The sequence below is a fragment of the Colius striatus genome, chromosome 4 (genome assembly GCF_028858725.1).
Source record: "Colius striatus isolate bColStr4 chromosome 4, bColStr4.1.hap1, whole genome shotgun sequence".
NCBI lineage: Eukaryota > Metazoa > Chordata > Aves > Coliiformes > Coliidae > Colius > Colius striatus.
In genome coordinates, this window is record NC_084762.1 from 27,531,623 (window position 1) to 27,551,016 (window position 19,394).

General features: G+C 42.1%; 1 protein-coding gene across 1 annotated transcript in view; it reads left to right on the forward strand.

Moving 5' to 3' along the window:
* INO80C (INO80 complex subunit C) overlaps positions 1–11,909 on the forward strand; it is a 35,114-nt gene extending 23,205 nt beyond the window's left edge. The window contains exons 4-5 of the mRNA XM_061995310.1: positions 1,002–1,069; positions 5,938–11,909. Coding sequence (XP_061851294.1) covers positions 1,002–1,069; positions 5,938–6,069 — 200 coding nt within the window. The 3' untranslated portion in view covers positions 6,070–11,909. The remainder of the gene's footprint in view (positions 1–1,001; positions 1,070–5,937) is intronic.
* The last annotated feature ends 7,485 nt before the right edge of the window (positions 11,910–19,394 follow it).

The window sequence follows — 19,394 nt, forward strand, 5'->3', positions numbered from 1 at the left end:
TTTTTTGAAGTGTTTTAGACACAACTGTTACAGAAAAATGCAGACTACTGTGTGTTCCTGGCTACTGTAACTGACAGTCTGCTGATGTTGCTATTTCTATTGCGTTCTGTTTGCAACTGTAAATTAACAGGATTTTTTTTTTTTTGAGAAGGTGGGAAAAGAAATTCAGTTGCGTGTTTAAAGCCAGCTGTCTGGGGCATTAGAGTCTTTAGAATTATGAAATTGAGATGATGAGTTAGACATTTCATATGGACAGAGCATTTGAATTGATCATAGCATCTGAATGAGGTGCAAGGGAGATTAGGAAGGAGGAAAGGAATGAGTCAGGTACTAGATATTTTTGTAAACATCCAAAATTGGGGATTTAACTACTTTAACATACCAATCGTACCTTGAAAATATTTATGAATGAGAGTTCATATCAAAAGGGCACCAAAGAACAGCAATTTCCATCATTTCATTTAAGCATTCAGACAATTTTCTAGGTCATTGACTGGTCTTAAAGTGGTACATGCTTAAAGATTTAACTGATTTAAAAGATTACTTTGCTTTTTTGGATTATAGTATTTCAGAGCTGCAATCTTGAGCAATGTTTCATGGTTTTAACATACAGCCTGTATCTGATAAAGGTGATTCTTTACAAATAACTGACTACAAGGCAATTCATTAAGACTTGGAAGAAATCCACACATTTCAAATAGCTCTCGTAATTTTCCTTTCGGGGGAGGAGGCAGTTCTACTTACTGAACTCATGTTACAGAGGTGAGCAGAACTAGGCTGTTGTTTACAGTGCTAACAGACTAAATGTTTTCAGAGGTATTTCTGCTTTGTATTTCTTTGCCTCAGTATTGCTAGAGACTTCAGAAAGTAAAGGCTGCATTTTAAAGAAGTATTGTTGACTATTTACATTTTGGGTTTAAGTTTTGAAAAAAGTATATAACACACTGAACGTTTTCATTCACCATTTTGTTCATTTTCACACACCTTTTGTTTCTCTCTAGATTTTAATATTGATGCTCCTCCTTCCTTTAAGCCTGCCAAGAAATATTCAGATATTTCAGGACTACCGGTAAGTGTTTAAATTTTCTCTTCAAAATTGGCATCTCAGTTTCCACAATAAAATAAACCTGGTGCATGCTTTTGTAAAAGATGTACTTGCTGAGGTTCCTCTTCGACCTTGTGCTTAACAGTTGTACAGTGATTTAGGGCCAAATCCCAAATACACACAAATGCATCACAAAATCCTTAGGTTGTTAATAGATGTCGGGACAGATTAAATACCTTGTCCTTCCAGACAGGACACACCACTTCCCCAGCTGTCTGGGGAAAAGTCTGCATCAGTCCCCATTGTTTCTAATTCTTTAGATTGTTACAGTGAAAGCTGGTAGCCCTCTTGTCTCCATAACTGCTAACTTTGCCAGGCCTTAACCACACAGATGAACCTTTCCATTCATCTATGAGTGTTTGCCTAAGGCTGATTTATTCCATTATATCTTATAGAAAAAATTTATAAGATGGCTTAGCAATTTCCAAGAATGAGATTAGGGAGTTACATTGATTGGCTCAGGTTAAAAAAAAAAAACCCAACAACTTGTTATCGCTGCTCTCAAACTTTCCCTCAAATCAGCCTGAGATAGACACTTGGCACAGAGTTTGGATAATTTCAAATATCCCCTTGCTTCAGAACTGGAACTTGGGAGTTTGGCAGATGTGTATCCTGGATATGACAGATGGGCTCTTTCACATGGTTTTGTTAAAGAAAAAGTAAAGGAAAAAAAAAAACGCCCCACATTTAACTTAGATACAGTTTGCACGTGCTCCAAAAAGTCTTGGTAGTTTCAATTTGGCACCTGCATTCCCCAGAGATTCTGTTGGCACAAAATAGGAGTAAAGTCATTGAATTCTGTCCAACAGAAATTTTGTATCTGCTGCTGACACCATTCCTATGTGACATTGAATAATTTTACTTAAAACAAACCAGGTGTTAGTAACAGCATATCTTTTCACTTTTCACCTTCAGCAACCAGTGATTCATTTTGCAGAAGCCTGTGCATTTATTACAGTTGAAATGAATGAGAATATTGTATTTTGGACTATAAAAAGAGTTAAGTAATTGTTTCTCTAAGTAGCTACAATAATAAAAACTTTGTAATGTGAAATAGCATTAGACAGAATTTCTGGGTCCCATCCCTCAGTTTAATCTGTTTGTCATCCACAGGGTGCTAGCCCACCTCACAGGCCTAATATCATGTCACAGAGATGCCTGTAAACGTACACATTTGTTATGTTGATGCAGGTGAGAACAGCACCTTGTATTCTGTACATGGAATTAGGTGAAAGTCCCCACTGGAAAAAAAAAAATGAGTGAGCAATTAGTTAGGGCCTGCCTTATGGTGGATACTTATATGTAGGGCATCAAAGAATAGCTATAGCGGCAATCGTAATCCTGCATATCCTAACATGTGAGTTCTTGATTTGGCAGCATATGTTTTCTTTGACTTTTTTATTTTTCAAGTAACACATTTAAATAAGGCACCCAGGAGGTGGCATGTTTCCAGCCTGTGCGTTTGAGCATGATTTAGGAATTCAGTAGGTTGCTCAGATTGAGGCTGGTAACCCTTGGTGTTCAAGAGGGAATGGGAAAGCAACATCTCACTTGCAGGTGAACTGGCAGACAGCAAATGGAAGAAGGTGCTGCAGCCAGGCAGGCAGGTAGGTTTACAGTCTCATACTTGTAAGAGTATTGCTTTGATGTAATAGCAACTTGTTTTCAGATAAGAAACTTTGCATAAGTACCCATACTCTGTATACAAAGATGTGGATAGAGGAAGGGGGAATAGGTCAATATGTGAAATAAGAGTGAGTAGATTTCACCAAAAGAACAAAAGTTCTATACTGGGTCAATTTAATGATGTTCATCTGTTTCCTATCCTCTGCCTTTATTGTTGCTTTGGAAGTATTAGCAGCATTCACACCAGGGCCTAAGCACCTCCTCCCCCTCTTCTCCACTGACCTTGGTGTCTGCGGAGATGTTTTCACATTCTCACTCCCTGTTGCTGCTGCAGTTCAGCAACTGCACAGCAACTTCTTCCGCTTCTCAAATATGTTATTCACAGAGGCATTACCTTCATCGCTAATTGACCAGGCCTGGGTCAGCTGTGGGTCCATCTTAGAACTGACTGGCCCTAACCCTATCAGCTACAGGGGAAGCTTCTGGCAGATCTTTGTTTAAAGCCACCCCTGAAGCCCCCGCTACCAAAACCTGGCCCAGACAAAACCACTACACCTTTGAAGTATTTAAAAACTAGTCAGTCATTGCAGCTATAGCAAGATGATGATGCAGGTTATAGATGAGAGTGAAGACCAAGTACCTACCAGCTAAGGGTCAGCTTAGCCATAGGCTATAAGAATCTTCCACTTTGTGCTTGGTTTTTCTTTGCAGCTCCTTCTTTCCATCAGTAATTTATGTACTTCAACTATTCTAGCTCAGTATAAATACCTTTCTTTAGATATAAATCCATTCAGTGCTACTTTTGTTCTTTTTTTTGTCTTTCCACTTCTTTTTTTCCTTAATTCTCCATCTTCTAATTGCATCATGAGTCAAGTTTCCTGTTTTACCTGGCCTGCAAGATTTCTCCAGATTATGATAAAAATACCATGTTTTAAAATAATCTTTTTTTGTTAAGATAAGTGAGACAATGTGTCCTTTGATCTACCAAGCTGGAAATGTTTCTAAGGAGTATTAAATATATTTTCAAGATCATTTCCTAATGGGAAGATATATGGGGTAATAGAATATTTTAGAAATCCAGTATAAGGAAAATGTTGCTGTATTTTCTATGTAAAAACTAAAACCATTTGTGTAAGAATATATTTTCTGTGGGAATGGCGGATTCCTCATGGAGGAAACAAAAGGTAAAATAAATTCCTTAGCATTGGGGAATTAAATGGTCTACCAGGTACAAAAAGAGAACTGTACTAAAACGCTCTAATCAGTATACCTGCAGTTGTATTAAATGCCACAATTGAATTCTTTCCTGATCCTCTTTCTGTATGTAATACAAATGAAATTAAATTTATCAGTGGTCTAAGTAGAGCAGCCAATTTATGTTTGTAAGGCAGCGTAGAATTCAGAAGCTATTATCTACTGTATTGACACTGTAAAATAAAACTATTATTTCCAAACTTGCAAGATATTTAACATGCAAACCAGAGTCATTTATTGTGAAGCAAATTTTTAAAAACTCAGACCTTCAAATGTTTCTATTTCTCTTCCTTTTCTGAAAATGGATCAGCCTTGTTACTAGAGAAACAGATTGAGATAACTGATTTATTGTATTTGAAGAGTACGTATCTGTGGCCTTTGACTTAATCTTTTAAACATGACAGAGGTTTTTTTCGTTGCGTGATCACCTTCTTTCACTTTCCTAATCTGTTGTAATTATTGCTGAAGTAGCAGTAAAGTTTGTTTTCAGACTGAAGTCGCGGCATAAACAAGCAGTTACCTTACATTGCTGTGTGCAAACAGTGCAGCCCCATACCAAGTTCCAGAGTGGTGAAGAGCTGCCATAGTATTTTTAGCGAAGTTTGACGTGCAATACAAATTCCAAATACTCCTTGGCTTGTTTATTACACCTTTGAAAGGTCATGCATATTTGAAAAGCAATCTACTTGGTCAGCTTTTTCTTACATGAGGCCAGATTTAAAGTGTGAAATAAAAATAGACTTATACTTGCCATAACCATGAAGTTTCCACCAGGGATAAATTTAGTCCTAATGTCCTAACTTTGCCGTTTGTGTGAAAATGAATTGATGGCTTGACTGTTAGCTGACTACATTTAATTAACCTTGTGGCATTTCTTTGTAAAGAAGCAAGCTACAAATAACACTTTCTTCTGAGTCTTATCAGGCCAGATGATCAACTGGATTGTTACTATGGTCAACAGTTCCTTTCCAACATAAAAATGATAGAGAGCTCTGCATTTCAGCAGTATGGATGGGGGGAATGCTCCAGCTCTTCCTGGCCTCTACTTTTTTAGTAGCAATGTCTTAAGGGGTCTCAACTCCCGTTCCTTGCAGCCTGCTACCACCTCCTGTTAAAGAAAGGTACAGAAGACACTTTCAGAGCCTTGTCAGGCACTTGGTAATATGATGGGAAACAAACAGTGATTGTCCTGGAGGCTGAAAGTGGACAGGCAGCAACCTGAAGCCGCTCTTCTTCCAGCCCAGCCTCTCGTGCTGCCCCTGGCTCATCCCAGCCCAAGGTTTCTGTAGCAACAGGGAAGGAGAGAGGATGGTAGGAAACTGGCACCACTCCCAGGCACTCAGGGTCCAAATATAGCAGAGGATCAAGCACAGCCCACTGTTAGCTGGCCAGGCTGCAATACTGAATGCAGGCAAAGCACATCGCCCAGTTCACATTTCTTATCAGTTCAGTCACAGAACCATAAGCTGAGACTCTTTTGCTTTAACAACCACTTTAAAGTAAATTAAAAGCTGAGTTGTATGCAGGAAGAGAAAATCAGTCCAAAGCTATCAGAGCACCCATAATTCAGCCTCTTTGTGGGTAATTTATTGGCAGCAGCCTGACTCTTTGGAGAGCTGCCTTGAGAGAGACTGCACAAGGCGCAGAGTTGCTAGGGTGAGTTCAGAGAGTTGAGGAATTTCTTTTGCACTCTGTTTTGTAGGAAAGTATTTCAGTCCTCTGTTATATTTAATGCATTTCTAATGTGATTATGTAAGGATCCGTTAAATTGTCATAAGTTCTGATACAAGGAGAAGGAAAAAAGTGCAAAGTTTTGGTCCTGTGGGTAGAACAACAGTGCTGTCACTGGGAAAAGAAACTCACTATCTCATGGTCTGGTAACTAGACACTTTTTTAGTATTTTGTTTCAAGATTTTTCCTGAACAGTGTCTCTGCCATTGTTTCTTTTACAGGCAAATTACACAGATCCCCAGAGCAAGCTAAGATTTAGTACTACTGAAGAATTTGCCTATATTCGGATGCTCCCTTCAGATGTGGTTACAGGATACCTGGCTTTAAGGAAAGCAACAAGTATAGTTTCCTGAAGAGACTGAATATTGCTGTATCTTGCTTGTGAACGGTGCTAATTTTGAGAGTCATGATGGAAAGTGACTGAGATTCCTTAAAACTATCCATGGATTTTGACATCTGGAAGTAGTTGATGATACATGCATCTGAAGAAGATATGGATTTAATTTTGATAAATGCTGATATTTATTAGTTTGACAATTTGTAAGCAATTTGGTTTAGTGAACGGAATAACTGAAGACCTTTAGGGTATGTATGTGCACCATATTGTTTGAGTTACATTAATTTCTGTAGAGACAGGATTTCATCTCCACCTTGTATATTTTATGTGCTTCTCTGGCGCAGAAGAAGCAGTCATTTGAGTTAAGGAAAATGTACCAAAGCTGTCACAACTTCTAAACCTACCTTTCCAGTTATACTTGCCACTTGGCTGTGAAGGAGTTTGTCCCATCTGTAAAATGAAGCCAAAACGCCTACCAGGTGCTGCTATTGTGAGAACCGTTGATGGTACTGAGCACTGTGGAAATGAACAGCTTCCCACAAATACTTGTTTGCGTTGAAGAATTATCATCATCAATAAAGCTAGACTCAGATTTGTTTTTAAAATATCCTAATGAATACGGAGAACAGGCTCAAACTGAGTCACTAGGTCGCTCTTAATCGTGACAGTTTGCAGTTTTTGAGTCATTTCACAACCTGGCTGTTCTTCTACCTTTCCTCATTAGTACAGTGTCATTGCTAATTAGTACAAAAAGTACTGATTTGCCACACTTTTTTAAAAAAAAAGATGCTAGAAAAAGCAGGATTCCACTGCCCAGTGATGTTCTGACACCCAGGTGGTCTTCAGCAGGGAGAGACTTCCTATATCAGGACACTGACCTTTGCACCAAGAATAATAACCAGTAGCAACTGAACATTGTCACCCTTTAGAGGAAGAGTGCAGCCATGGCACTTACCTCCCTTATCTTGTCTCTCTGAGCCAGCAGGCTCTTAGCCAGAAAGGTGGCTAGGCAAGTTACCACTTACTGTGGGATTACTCTCTTCCCATGTACAAAACTGCCCAGATCACAAAGGTGGTGAGACACTGATCATGGGTCAGCTTGTGAGACATGTGGATCTCAGGGAAGGCAGCATGCAGTGTCTGAGCTGCACCCTATGTGCACATTTCTATAGACATGAGGAGTATTAGAACTTTTTTTCTTCTCATTGAAAGCATAAAAACGCAGAATGTTATTCATGCTAGTTTAAATTAAACTCCAAAACAGGAAAAACAATAATGGGACACATTGTTTAATGAAAGTCTGGGGGACTCATTCCTCAGTTTTTGTGATCTAATATTTATGAAAACAAAGTAGTTTAGAAAGTCTTTTGACATGCTTACAATAGATCCTTCAAAGCCCTGGATACCAGATAATGCTACAACTGTATCACAGAACAAAAAAGAATAAGACAGGATATCTCTCTTCATGCCAGTTAAGCAGCCAAGTCACATTCTCTTTGCATTCTCTTTGGATGTTTTTAACTTACTTTAAATACTGAAGATGTGTTTATAAGATAAACTTAACATTGATATGAAAAGAAAACACATAGAACTGCTGTAAGACCGCTTCTGCTTTATATAAGCAGACAGAAGCTCAGAAAATCATACTTCACCGGCTTGTTCTCTCCCACAGATATTTTTAACATTCTTTGGGAAAGACCATTTAGGAACTCAGGCTCACTCACCATCAGAACTGTTCCATGCACTCCTACTCTCTGTATTATGATATTACTTCTCAGCTGATTTTTACCACACATGTTTGTGCATTCCATTTTCAAAATCCAAGTGTTTTACTGAGTAAATCAGCACCAGAAAAGTAAATACAGTTTACATTTGGCAAAACTGTTAGTGTCTCTTCTCTCAGTGCTCTCTATCATATGGTGGCTGCTAGATTGCCTTTTCTTTCCTTCCTTCTTTCTTCCTTTGTTAGCTACTGGCCCTTTTATCTTAGTCAGTAGTACCTCACTTTTACTCATTAGACTGTACAGCAGTCAAGCCAAGAGGGATGAGTCAGCCACCAGCACCATTCAGCATTACATTGATCAACAACAGTTTGCTGTGTGAAACAGTCAAAAAGAATTTCTTTTAGCAGGAAGCTGAGGACAGAAAAGATCTAGCAGCCAACGTGTACAACCTTGTTCAGTCCGACTAGGTTATTTTTGGGCACAGCACGCAGACCTGCTGCTCTCATTGGTGTGCCTTCTATGAGAGAACTAAGCAGTACAGCCCTTGCTGTGTATAAGAGAAAATATGGATAAGTGAAGAGCTCATCAGTGCCACAGAGCTTTAGATGTGAAAATTGAGAAGTGCGTTTATATTTAAAAGTACTTATGGGATGTTATCTAGATGAATGTAAATAAGTTGAATTTAAATTGCGAAGAGGACTAAAGAAAGGCATTTGAAAGGGGAAGCAGTGACAAATACCATTTCAAACTTGGGGAGAATGTACTTTGACAAACAGTATTGCTACATCTGTAAAGCAGAAAGGCAACAGTCAGGGTGAGGACTAATTTGTTCCAAGTAGCACCGTTACTATCTGTGAGGTATCAGCTGAATGCATTACTTAATAGAGACCAGGATAGCTTCAGCCTCCCATGCATTTGCATTAATATGTTCCCCTATTGTCCCCCTCTGTTCCCCCTGTCATGGCTTACAGTTGCTAAGCTCACACAGAAATCCCACTGACGCTAATGGGAAGTGAGCTTGTCCAGCAACTCTCTAGGTACAGTCCAACTGGCAAAGCTTTACCCTTAGTCTTTTGGGCAGGCAGAAAGCATATTTTCCTTACCTTGTCTGTCTTATCCCTCAGAAAGAAGGAGGATGTTCACCAGAGGCCAAGCTCCTGTTTTCCTGTGCAGCTACCCTCCCCACACACTGCTGATCCAGTAAATGCTGGTGGGGAGGGGGGTGGAGGGGGATTGCCTTTGTGCTGCTCTTTTTAAGACTGCAGTAGCTTATATTTACTGCATTTTTTGTGGGTCTACTTGCTTTCTGGGCTTGGGCAAAGCATGCAACTGCCTCTATAGTAGTTGGGCCTAAGGCAGCAAAAGTACTGTAGCCGAACTGCCTAGTATGGCCAAAACCCTGGTGCTTGAGAATCATAGAATCATTTATGTTGGAAAAGACCCTTTAAGATCATTGAGTCCAGCCACTAATCTCACAGTGTTGAGTCCACCACTTGTCCCTCAGCACCTCATCTACATGGCTTTTAAATATCTCAGGGGTGGTGACTCCACCACCTCCCTGTTCCAATGCTTAACAACCCTTTCAGTGAAGAATATCCTAATCTCCAATCTAAACCTCCCCTGGGACCCAAGGGAAGGGGTATGCTGAGGGTGATGAGGGAAGCAAAGCCTTCAGCAGCTGCAGCTGCTGCCTCCACCTTCCCATCTCTAGTGGATGGGAGAGCACGTTACTGGAGCTTTTGCCTTGATTATTCACTGCTGATTTGTACTACCTATGGAAACTTCCTGCCCCAGTCCTGTCCTCTGCTGTCAGCTCTGATAGGAATTACTTTGGCCCTGTGTCCTGGAAAGCTGCAGAGAGGCATCGGGCCAGCTCATTTTGGAGCCCTTGCCTTTCACAGTCCTGTATTTCCCTGATTTCTCCCATCACAGTGTTCTGGATCCCTATGGAGCTGCTATATATGGGCTTCCATAGGCACAGGAGTCCTATCCATGCAGGGAGATGTACCTCGATCTCCTTTGACAGAGGCCTGTAATGTTCAAGCCCCAGCAAAGCGCAAGGAATTCAAGGTAAGCAAAGGGCAAGGCTTTTTACTGGAGAAGAGTAGTGAAGTAAAAATTCACTAGCATAAAGTTACAAAGGTTTTGCAAGTCCACTGTTAAGAAAAAAAGCTCCAACTCCCTGCATGACTGCAGTCATTTACTGAAGGGTTAAGTAATCTCGAATAAAGAAATATTACAAAAATGTATTAGTAAAAAACTTACCAATTGGTTTTAAGGCCTCTTACGTTCTCTAACAATGTTTGTGGTTCATGTACTCGAGACATAAAATAGCAGATAGTTTTTCTTTCTGAATCACTTCAGGGAAGAAGACTTTCACAGACTTGATGTCAGGCCCTTGGAAGAAAACCCTGACTTAGTACTCTTTCAAAGAAGAAGAGACAAGCGGTATCAGTACTGTTGCTGAACACTTCAGTCTGACTAAGATGATGATACCACTAAATATTAGAATTCATAGAAATCCCTTCCTATTGTTCTCATTTTAGTATGCATGCATATGTGCCCCAATTAAAAAAAAAAAAAACAACGACATTTTGCCTGTTAGTGTATAGGTGATATACAGTAAAATAAAACATTTTCAGGTAAGAAAAATACTTTAAGCCCATTTGATATCTGTAAGTATTTCTTGATTTTGTGTTAGCCAAGAAGCATAACAAATCTTTTCAGATTATTACAATACTGTAAATCACAACCTACAAACAGGAATAGCAGTAATCTCTTGGGAGAGATATTAACAACAACTAACAAACACTGTTCAAACTACTGGTGAGCAGTGCTTGTGTAATTGCTTATGGTTTGTGACCTACGAGATCACGTGTGTTTAGAACAGAGCATTGATTTTTCTGACACATTAGCCTAAAGTGAATAATCTTTACATGAAAGTTGTAGTGCTAGTGGACTAGACAGTAAGATGTTTTTTGAGCTGGCTGTGGTCCCTGTTTGCCAGCATGTTCCTTGGAGGTCTTCAAGACTCATCTGGACACATTCCTATGCAACCTGATCTAGGTGAACCTGCTTCTGCAGGGAGGTTGGACCAGATGATCTCTAAAGGTCCCTTCCAACCCCTACCATTCTATGATTCTCTTATGGGTAAGAGCTCCCATTAGTTGCTTGCATGATGACTGCTGCGGCTGTGTTACTTGACTCCAGAACACCCAGCACAGCACCCCAGAGAACTGCACCATGGTTCACAGACTATCTGAAGTCAGTGTCCCAAATCTGAGATGTAAAAGTTACTCTTCTCTCAAGTGGAGAAATCATTTACAAGCTGCTAGCCACACACAGCACATTAACAGTGGGTCTCAAATCCACAGCACAGTTTCTGTAAAAGGAGAATAGGTGCCCCTCGTGAGTGCTTCCGTTTCAACACGGGCCACTTACAAGCAAGTTCTCAGCGCCAGGTTTTGGACAGCTGCCTACCTACGCATGGGAAGAAAGCATTTCCTGCCTCATCCTGTCAAAGTAAATGGCTATTGGTGCACATTCAGTGCCTCTCTATAGATCTGATAAATGTACAGCAATAAACCTCCACAAGCAGAGATACAGGCCTGGTCTGCTTGGTCAGTACTTGGCAGGCGTTGGCCACTGGGTAAGCAAGGGTGATAGGGAATTGTTCTGGTTTAGCAAGGAGCAGCTTTTGGCTTAGTAACAGGGGGAGCGGGTTGCAGTGAAGACCCGGTAAAGAGTTTGCGGACCCTCCCCCGGCTCCTGGGTTCACACCCACCTCCGGCCCGGCTGGGCCAATCTGGCGCCTCTGCGATCACTATTTAGGGGACGGGAATTTGAAATGCGAGTCGGGAGGTGTAAGAGGGATATAAGATGGAGGCGACCACGCGGACCCTTCGGCCAGAGAAGGAGGAAAGAAGGAGAAGCAGTAGACCGGAGACCCTTCTGCAAGCCGTGGCAGGAATGCAAGCTGTGCCCCTGAAACCCGTGGAGATCTGTGGCAGGACTGAGAGCCACCAGCAGCTCCATGTGAGTGAGCCCGGACGGGCGAGGGACTGTGTGGGGAGACGGCCATGGCCCAGGCCGTACTGGAGAGCCTGCACGTCGCAGAGCAGCCCCACACGAGAGGCAGAGAGGAGCTGCAGCCTTTGGAATGGGTGCACGTCGGAGCAGCCCGTGCAGGGCTGCCATGTGTGTGAGTTACCCCACGGACTTGCAGGGAGGACTGGTGTGGAGTTGGCCCGTCCTGAGGAGGGACGAACGGCAGAAGCCGTTGGGAGCAGACTGACTGAGACCTCCACTGCCTGCCCCCCCGAACCGTTCGGGGGGGGGGGGGGCAAGGTAAAAACCCCGGGATCAGGGCTCTGAGCCCGGGAAGAGGGGAGGTGTGGCGGGAAGGTGTTCTTAAAGAGGCTGGTTGGACTCTTCATTGACGTATTCCTCTGTGTTGTTTCGTTTTGGTTATGTTTTGGGGTTTTTTCTGTGGGTATGTTTTAGTTGATGTTGCATTAAATTATTTTCTGTTTTTCTTCCCCAAACCGAGTAGCCTGGTCTGCTTTGTCCTGAACCTTAAGCGGCAATTAAGCCCTCCCTGCCCTTGAGCAATTCTCAGCCTCTTCGGTACTCGAGGCTAATCGTGGTCTTTGTTCCCTGATGGGCCTAAACCACGACAGGAATGTTTGAATTTTGGCTGTGATCCCATTTATATCCCAAGGAACAGCAGGCTTACAAGACAGTTTCTCTCGATTCTCTTCTCCAAGGAGGGGGAAATGCCTCTAAAAGGACACCATAAATAAACATGCACAGATATTGCCCACATACCGTGTGTCAGGTCATTAGTTTCATGGTTAATGCATCAAGACAACACATAGGGGACCGAAGTAAAGATCTTTTAATATAATTATCTGTTGGCTCAAGTCCTCTCTCATCTTCCAGCATACATAACCTGGAAGCTGGTAACCCCCAAGTGCCCACAGAATAGCAGGAAGGAGTGACCACACCTAAACAGAGGAGTGATCTTGAAGTGAACTCCACACAAACAACTGGAGCCATTAGCTGTGTGAAAGTCTCAGGCCACAGCTGCTTAGGGAGACAGCGAGGGCTAGCTCTACAGTGTGTGCCTCTCCTGTCCTGCATCTACAGGTGCATCCCCACCATGTTGGAGGGGGTAATATGTGTGTGTGTCTGAAAACAATAAAAAGGAAATCTCAGGAATTTCAACAGGAGATGAACTTAGACCGAGGTGTCATGACTGGAAGTGGGACTGCAGAAGCAATTGCCCTGGCACTATAAGGCTATGCTGAAATCATTTATAAAACATTCTGTAGGCCATTCTTAATCCTCAGAAACCACACATAACGGCATTATGGCCATTTTATGTTTAGAATAAATGACATAAATAGAGCATCATTCACTACTTCAAATTGTGCCTTTCTGAAGGTATGTCATAGATGCTGATGTGGAGTTGATAGCCAAGAATTTCTTTGTCGTGTTTCATTTCTTTTACTAGGCTGTACAAGAATCACAGACCTAAGAAATCAATGCCAGCTACTCCTTTTCAGTGTTACGTGAGCCCTTCCCACCAGCTTTGGAAATTGAGAATTGTTACTACCCTTTTAGTGCAGTATGACATGTTCAGTACCCTGGTTGGCCCCGTGCTTTCTGAACCCTTAGGAAACAGCATGCTGAAGCCCAATGTGAAAACTCCCTGCAAACAGCAGCTGCCTCCACATTCTTATAATTTACCTAATAATAAATTGGAAGCCAAATTCTTTGTGGGCCTTGATATGTCCTGTTGAAGGGTCACACTGGGACTGAGGGTGCGAAAGCCATTCTTCCTGTACGTTTCCTGTATACAGTGCCACTGGGACATGCAGACCTCTTCAGAGCCTTTGGGCAGTAACTGTCTGCCCAAAGTGTATTTATGTCTCTCACAAAAAATACACATAAGCCACATGTACTTTTGGAACAAGCAGCAGAATCCTGCTCTTCCACCTTTCATGCTCTGCTCACTGCTCTTAACTATCTCTCAATTAATCCCTCCCAACTTTACAGATCATGGCATTGTAACTACTGCAAAATGGTTACACATCCCTGGTAGTTCAGACATTCTTCAGAGAAGGGGAGAGGTGCTTTGAAGCTGTCAGGTGAAAGAGGAGACTGAGTCTGTATCAAAGGGTCAGGGGAAAGCATCCTCACCTTATGTGGCTGTGCGGGAGTTCAGCAGAATCCCTACACAGCCTGTATTTCAAATGAAGGCAACAACCCACAATAGCCTTTTTGCAGAGTGTGATCTGGAAGAGTGCTACATCTGCTGCTGCTGCTGCAAGACAGACCACAGAAAGGAGGCTGGCACTGAGCTGCTCAGCTTTATTGAGGCTGACATGTCTCTGGGCACGCTCAGAGGCAGAGCTTCAGATGTTCTGGGTAACTCCAGGATCCTGTAAGCAGCTGTGTGAAGATAGGGAGGACTCCAGGCTTGGGCATAGGCTGTCTCAACGCAGTACAGATCCCTTTTGGAGATCTACTCTTCTCTGAAGGCTAGCAAATGAGTCTTACCAACTCAGTGGATTTGACTCAACACCCATGTCATCTGACCAGCTCACATAGCATGCTTTTCTTGTCACCAGAAGGTGCCTGGTATTGCTCCCATTGTTGGATCTGCATTGGTGAAAGCATGAGGAGGCAAAAAAACGATCAACGGCAGACAGGGTCCCTCTTATCATTCTTCCAGAACTTTTCTGCCTTTCAGGCCACATCTATATAACCTTCATGACCTATTTAGCACTACCCTCTACCTCTTATATTTTCCAAACTTGGAAAAGACACTGAACAAGGTTAGAAATTGCCCTACAGCACATATTTCTAAGCAGTTCTCAAAAGACGTAACCAGAATTCAGCAGTAACAGGTGTCCTAAAAATCCTCCTTTGCATCTCTTTATTGCTATAGGTGGCAAGGTTTTGGTGGGAGGAGGGGCTGCAAAGGTGACCTCTGCGGAAAGAGGTTCAGGGGCTGTGGGGTGCATAAGAATTACTGATGCAGTTTCCTGATCCTTCCCAAAAAAATTAATATTTGAAGTAAAAGAGCTTGAGTTTTGGGTCATATATAAGGAGAGGCTTTATTTTGTCCTAAATGGCATGTACAAGTTTAATCAAGCAGTAACTATATGTGAGCCACTAAAAAATAATCTCCAAGGCATAATTTGTAACAGCACCTTCCCTGGGAGATGTGGTTCTCCACCTCCCACATCTCCTCCCCGCTCCACAAAAAACCCAACAACCAACCAAAACCCCTCGAACCACCACAGCTCTGTGACATTCATCTTAAAAATGAGGACTGCAACATAAATGACTAAGTTAATCAAGGGGAGGTGTTTATATAAAATCAGTAGAATTCACTTGCAGATCTGCAGAAGTTGCTTACTATAAACAGAAAAGAAGCACTAAAAGAAGAAAAATCCAAAGTGGAAAAGCAAGAAGAAAAGCTGAAACTACAAGAGGAAAGCTAATGGCCCATGTTGGCAAAAAGGCAGCTTTCTGCAAAGTATAGTCAAAACGCCAAGGTGGGCCAAAGCCCACCATCCTCTACAGCAGTCCTTCTGTCAGAAGCGCTGTTGAAGCATGCAATGTTGAAGCTTGAAATGGAGTGAGTTCACCAGAAAATTAAAAAATGGCTAGCCACGGAGCCAGCCAGCTATCCTAATACACAAAGTGTTTTCCATCAGCTGGCATATTTCTGTTTCTTGAACTGTATGGCAACCCAAGGCCCACACTTAACACTTGAGAAACTTAAAACAACTTCAGTAAATGAAAAAGACATACACACACTAAGACCTCCCAGATTTCACTCAAGAGGGCACACAGGCACTCCTGTTTTTTGCCAGCTTGTCTAGATTAGGGATACTTATCACACTGTAACTCCATCTGCAAACCCTGAGTGTAATTATAAGTACAAACCCTTAAGGTAAATATATGCATTGGAAAGATTTTGCCAGGCACTTAAAGTGCATGAGCACCTCAGGCTTATCTCTGGGTACTTTGCTTCAGCTAATACAAATCTTTATCTGGAGGAGCCCACATCTAGGGCAGGCACTGACTTCTGGGCCTTGGCCTCAGGAGCCCCCTGCAGGAAGCAGCGCTGGGGGTGGCATGGTGCCTGCTGTCACAGGAGTGCCAGGGTTTACTGGGAGATCTCTATTTTTCTCGGCTCAGACTTTATACACATCTCTGTATAGAACACTCCCCTCCCCCAACATGCACTAAAACTATTGCACCTGCATCTTATAAATAATTTACCATAGCCAAGCAAAAGTTAAGGGATAAATTTTGCTTTTGATGATAAAATATAAGACCTAAAATTGCTAATAAGCCACTAAGAGCTGTTCAACAGATTATCTACTACAGGAAATCTTACCAGGACACTCAAGCAGTTTATGGTCATCTCATCTCAGACATTTGCAGAAGAGTGAAATGGGTCTGACATTTTTTAAGTTTTGTGGGGTTTTGAAAAATTTGGTCATCTGCATTTTAATCTTTGGAAAACTCTGCGATAGCAAGACTATGATCTGCAGGATTTAACCACAAGTTGGACCCACCTCTTAGCAGGAGTCTAAAAGATTGATGTGAAAAAAAGAACTAAGCAATTATTTAGATTTTTTTTTTTGGTAATATGTACACATAATAATGGGATTTGTGCTGTAAAACATTTGTGTTTAAGTGACAGGATAAGAATGTGAAAATTAATACTTTCTGCATAACCAAGTAACCTGGATGTATCTCAGTGACTGATTAAATAACTGCAGCTTTTCACCTGCGTTTTTGTCTGTAGTATGTTTGCTGCAGCTGGGTGCATCAACAACACAAAAAGGGGTTAGAACAGCTCAGAGTCAAGACTCAAAGGCTTGTAAAGTGCTCCTCCTGATTCTTAGATGGTCCCATTACTACTATCACCTGTACCTTTCATGGGGGGAGATTTTTTCCGACCACAGTATCAGAATGTGGTGCCATGTGTGCACACCAGCACTGTTTGATAATGGGCATGCTTTTTAAAGTTTCACTTTTCCTCTCTCATTACTCATCCTCCCACATTTACAAGGCAGGAAAGATCTGAATGCCATCACAACTCTTCACGGTATTTGAGTGGGACATTGAAACAGTTCCAACACAAGCAGGGACCTCCAACTAAAAATGTTGCAACACAATGACTTCCCTTTTGATGTAAAAGCAATCAGGCCAAATGCTCAGATTTACACATCCCTTCATACACACTAATCTACAGCACCTTAACTACTTGACACGTCTGGTATTCACTTTGGCTTCCTACATCCTCTGTTAATCATCTTATTTTTCCATGACATAGGAAGCTATCCTGAACTTTTCAAGAAGCTGGTTTGACACACACCCCTTAGGAAAACGCAGTAAAGCATGAGTGCACACCTAATGCAGTATCTACAGTAATTAGAATCACTGCTCATTAAAAAGTGAAAATAGGTTGATCATGTTGTGCTGTGCACAAGTGTTGTGGCAACAGCACTGCATTGCTCTTTAAACAAGACAAAAAACCCATTACAACCATTTATTACACTTATCTCCAACAAGGACACAAATTCCATGTATTTGGAACAAAGAATGCAGTGTATTTTCCTCTTTTTTCCATCTTTCTGCATCTAGAATGGGCAAATTAACATTGTTTTCTTACCACAAACCTCTGGAGACACTATGGTTTAAGAATGTTTTTCTGAATACTCACGCTAAAAAAGCAATCAGCCAGCTACTGCATTTTGGAGGAAGGAGGTAGTTTATACACCTTGAAAATAAGTTATCCTGCAGGGAGTCAGGCTGAGTGAACAGAGAGGAGGCAGAAGTACTGCAAAACCTTCTCCCTTCCACCCAAAGCCATGTTAAGTAGTGAGACATGTTGTCCCTCTTCCCTCCCTCTCCCTCTTGTCCCAGCCCAGCTCTGTGTGACTGAAGTTGCCTAAAACTGCAGTAATGGAAACCCTACCATAAGAGAAAACGTGTGTGCACTGCTAAGAGGGCAAAATACAGAAGAAAAGTTACTGACATCCAATCTGCAACATATTTCTATAGAGAAAATCCACATTATTACATCAATTATTACATACTTATGCCTCTTTTATTTATTTTTTTTCTCTTGTGGTGGCCAAGTTTTAGTGGAGCAAAGCTTTAGTTAGTTTTTGAGAAAGGAACAAGAGGTTTGGTGCCTCAAAAGGGAGTGGGAAAAGGGGAAGAGCTGAGAAAATAACTTTCTAACTTTTTGCAATAGGCTCTCACAGGACTGCCTGCCAAACCCACCCTTAGCCAAACAGCTTGGAGGCCAGGGCCTGAATCAGCGATGCAACATGTCTATCTGAACTTCCCAGGACACACAGATGCTGGGCTTGATATTTGCCAGATAGGTTTCCGGGGAAAAACTGCCTCCCTTCCACCCCTCCTCCCACTTCTGTGTCTCTCTCCTGTTGAGCACAGAAAATAACTGTTTCTGCTGCCATGAGCAAGGTCTGTCTCCGGGCCAGGTGCTCCCTGCAGCACTATCTGCTTCCCACTCCCTTCTGGCAAGGGGACACTCCAGGAAGCCAGCTGTTTGGCTTGGATGTGGACACTGTGACACACACACAGGTGGCTCCATCTTCTGTAACACGAGGTCATGCCTGCTGCAAAGGATCCTGCTTTTCCTGGTTGTCTCCCCAGGAACCAGGACACAGGGTGAAAAGCAGGCTTCCTTACTGAAATAAAATGAAACTGAAAAGACCACTCTACAAGTACCTACTCCAGCCCTCTGGCACTTCTTGATGAATCAGCCCAAGTGCTGACAATAGGGAGAGGCAAAACCTAACTTCTGTAACCACACAGGAGAAAATTATGACACGGCTTTGGAAGCTGCTTTGTGATTGATGTGTTTCCACTACAGACTTGGCCAAAAGCCAGCTCCCAGCCAACTCCACTTGCAGGTCGTTTGGGTCTGGTGCAGAGCTGGATGAGGGTACCTGTCCTCTGCAGTAGAAAGTCACTTATGAAATAGCTGGCTGAAAGATGCAGGGATGAGAGACACTTCAGGCTACATGTAGTCTTGATTTTAAACTTCACTTCCTCAGCTGATTTTTTTCACCTTTTGTTGATTTTTGGTGAAATACCCATTTTAATGTGTTTGCTGACATATTTTACCTGGTGGTATTTTGCTTCAGTGAGAGAAAGAGTCAATATTTTAAATATATTTGGGTGAAAATGGAAAACACAGAGTTAAGCTCTATCATAACGATAGGGATTCCTTCCTTTTCTGGACAGCCTACATGTGCTTCATTGTCATTAATAATTTTATCCTGAATAAAATGAGATGGAGACCTCTATCCACCAGGCCTGAGGTAAATAATCCACTGGCTGAATTGGCCAGCATGTCAGATGTCGCTCAACACTGACTCTGCCATGACAGCATTGTTTGATTAGGATGCAGGTGAGAGATGCTACTGTTAATAATGACAAATGCTGTATGAGAAGGTGTCTTTCAGAGGGAAAGACACAGCTCTTCCTGGCAGGGAGAAGGGGAGATGAGACTGCTGAGCAGTTGCTTCCCTCCCTGTAGTGGGTCTGGGAT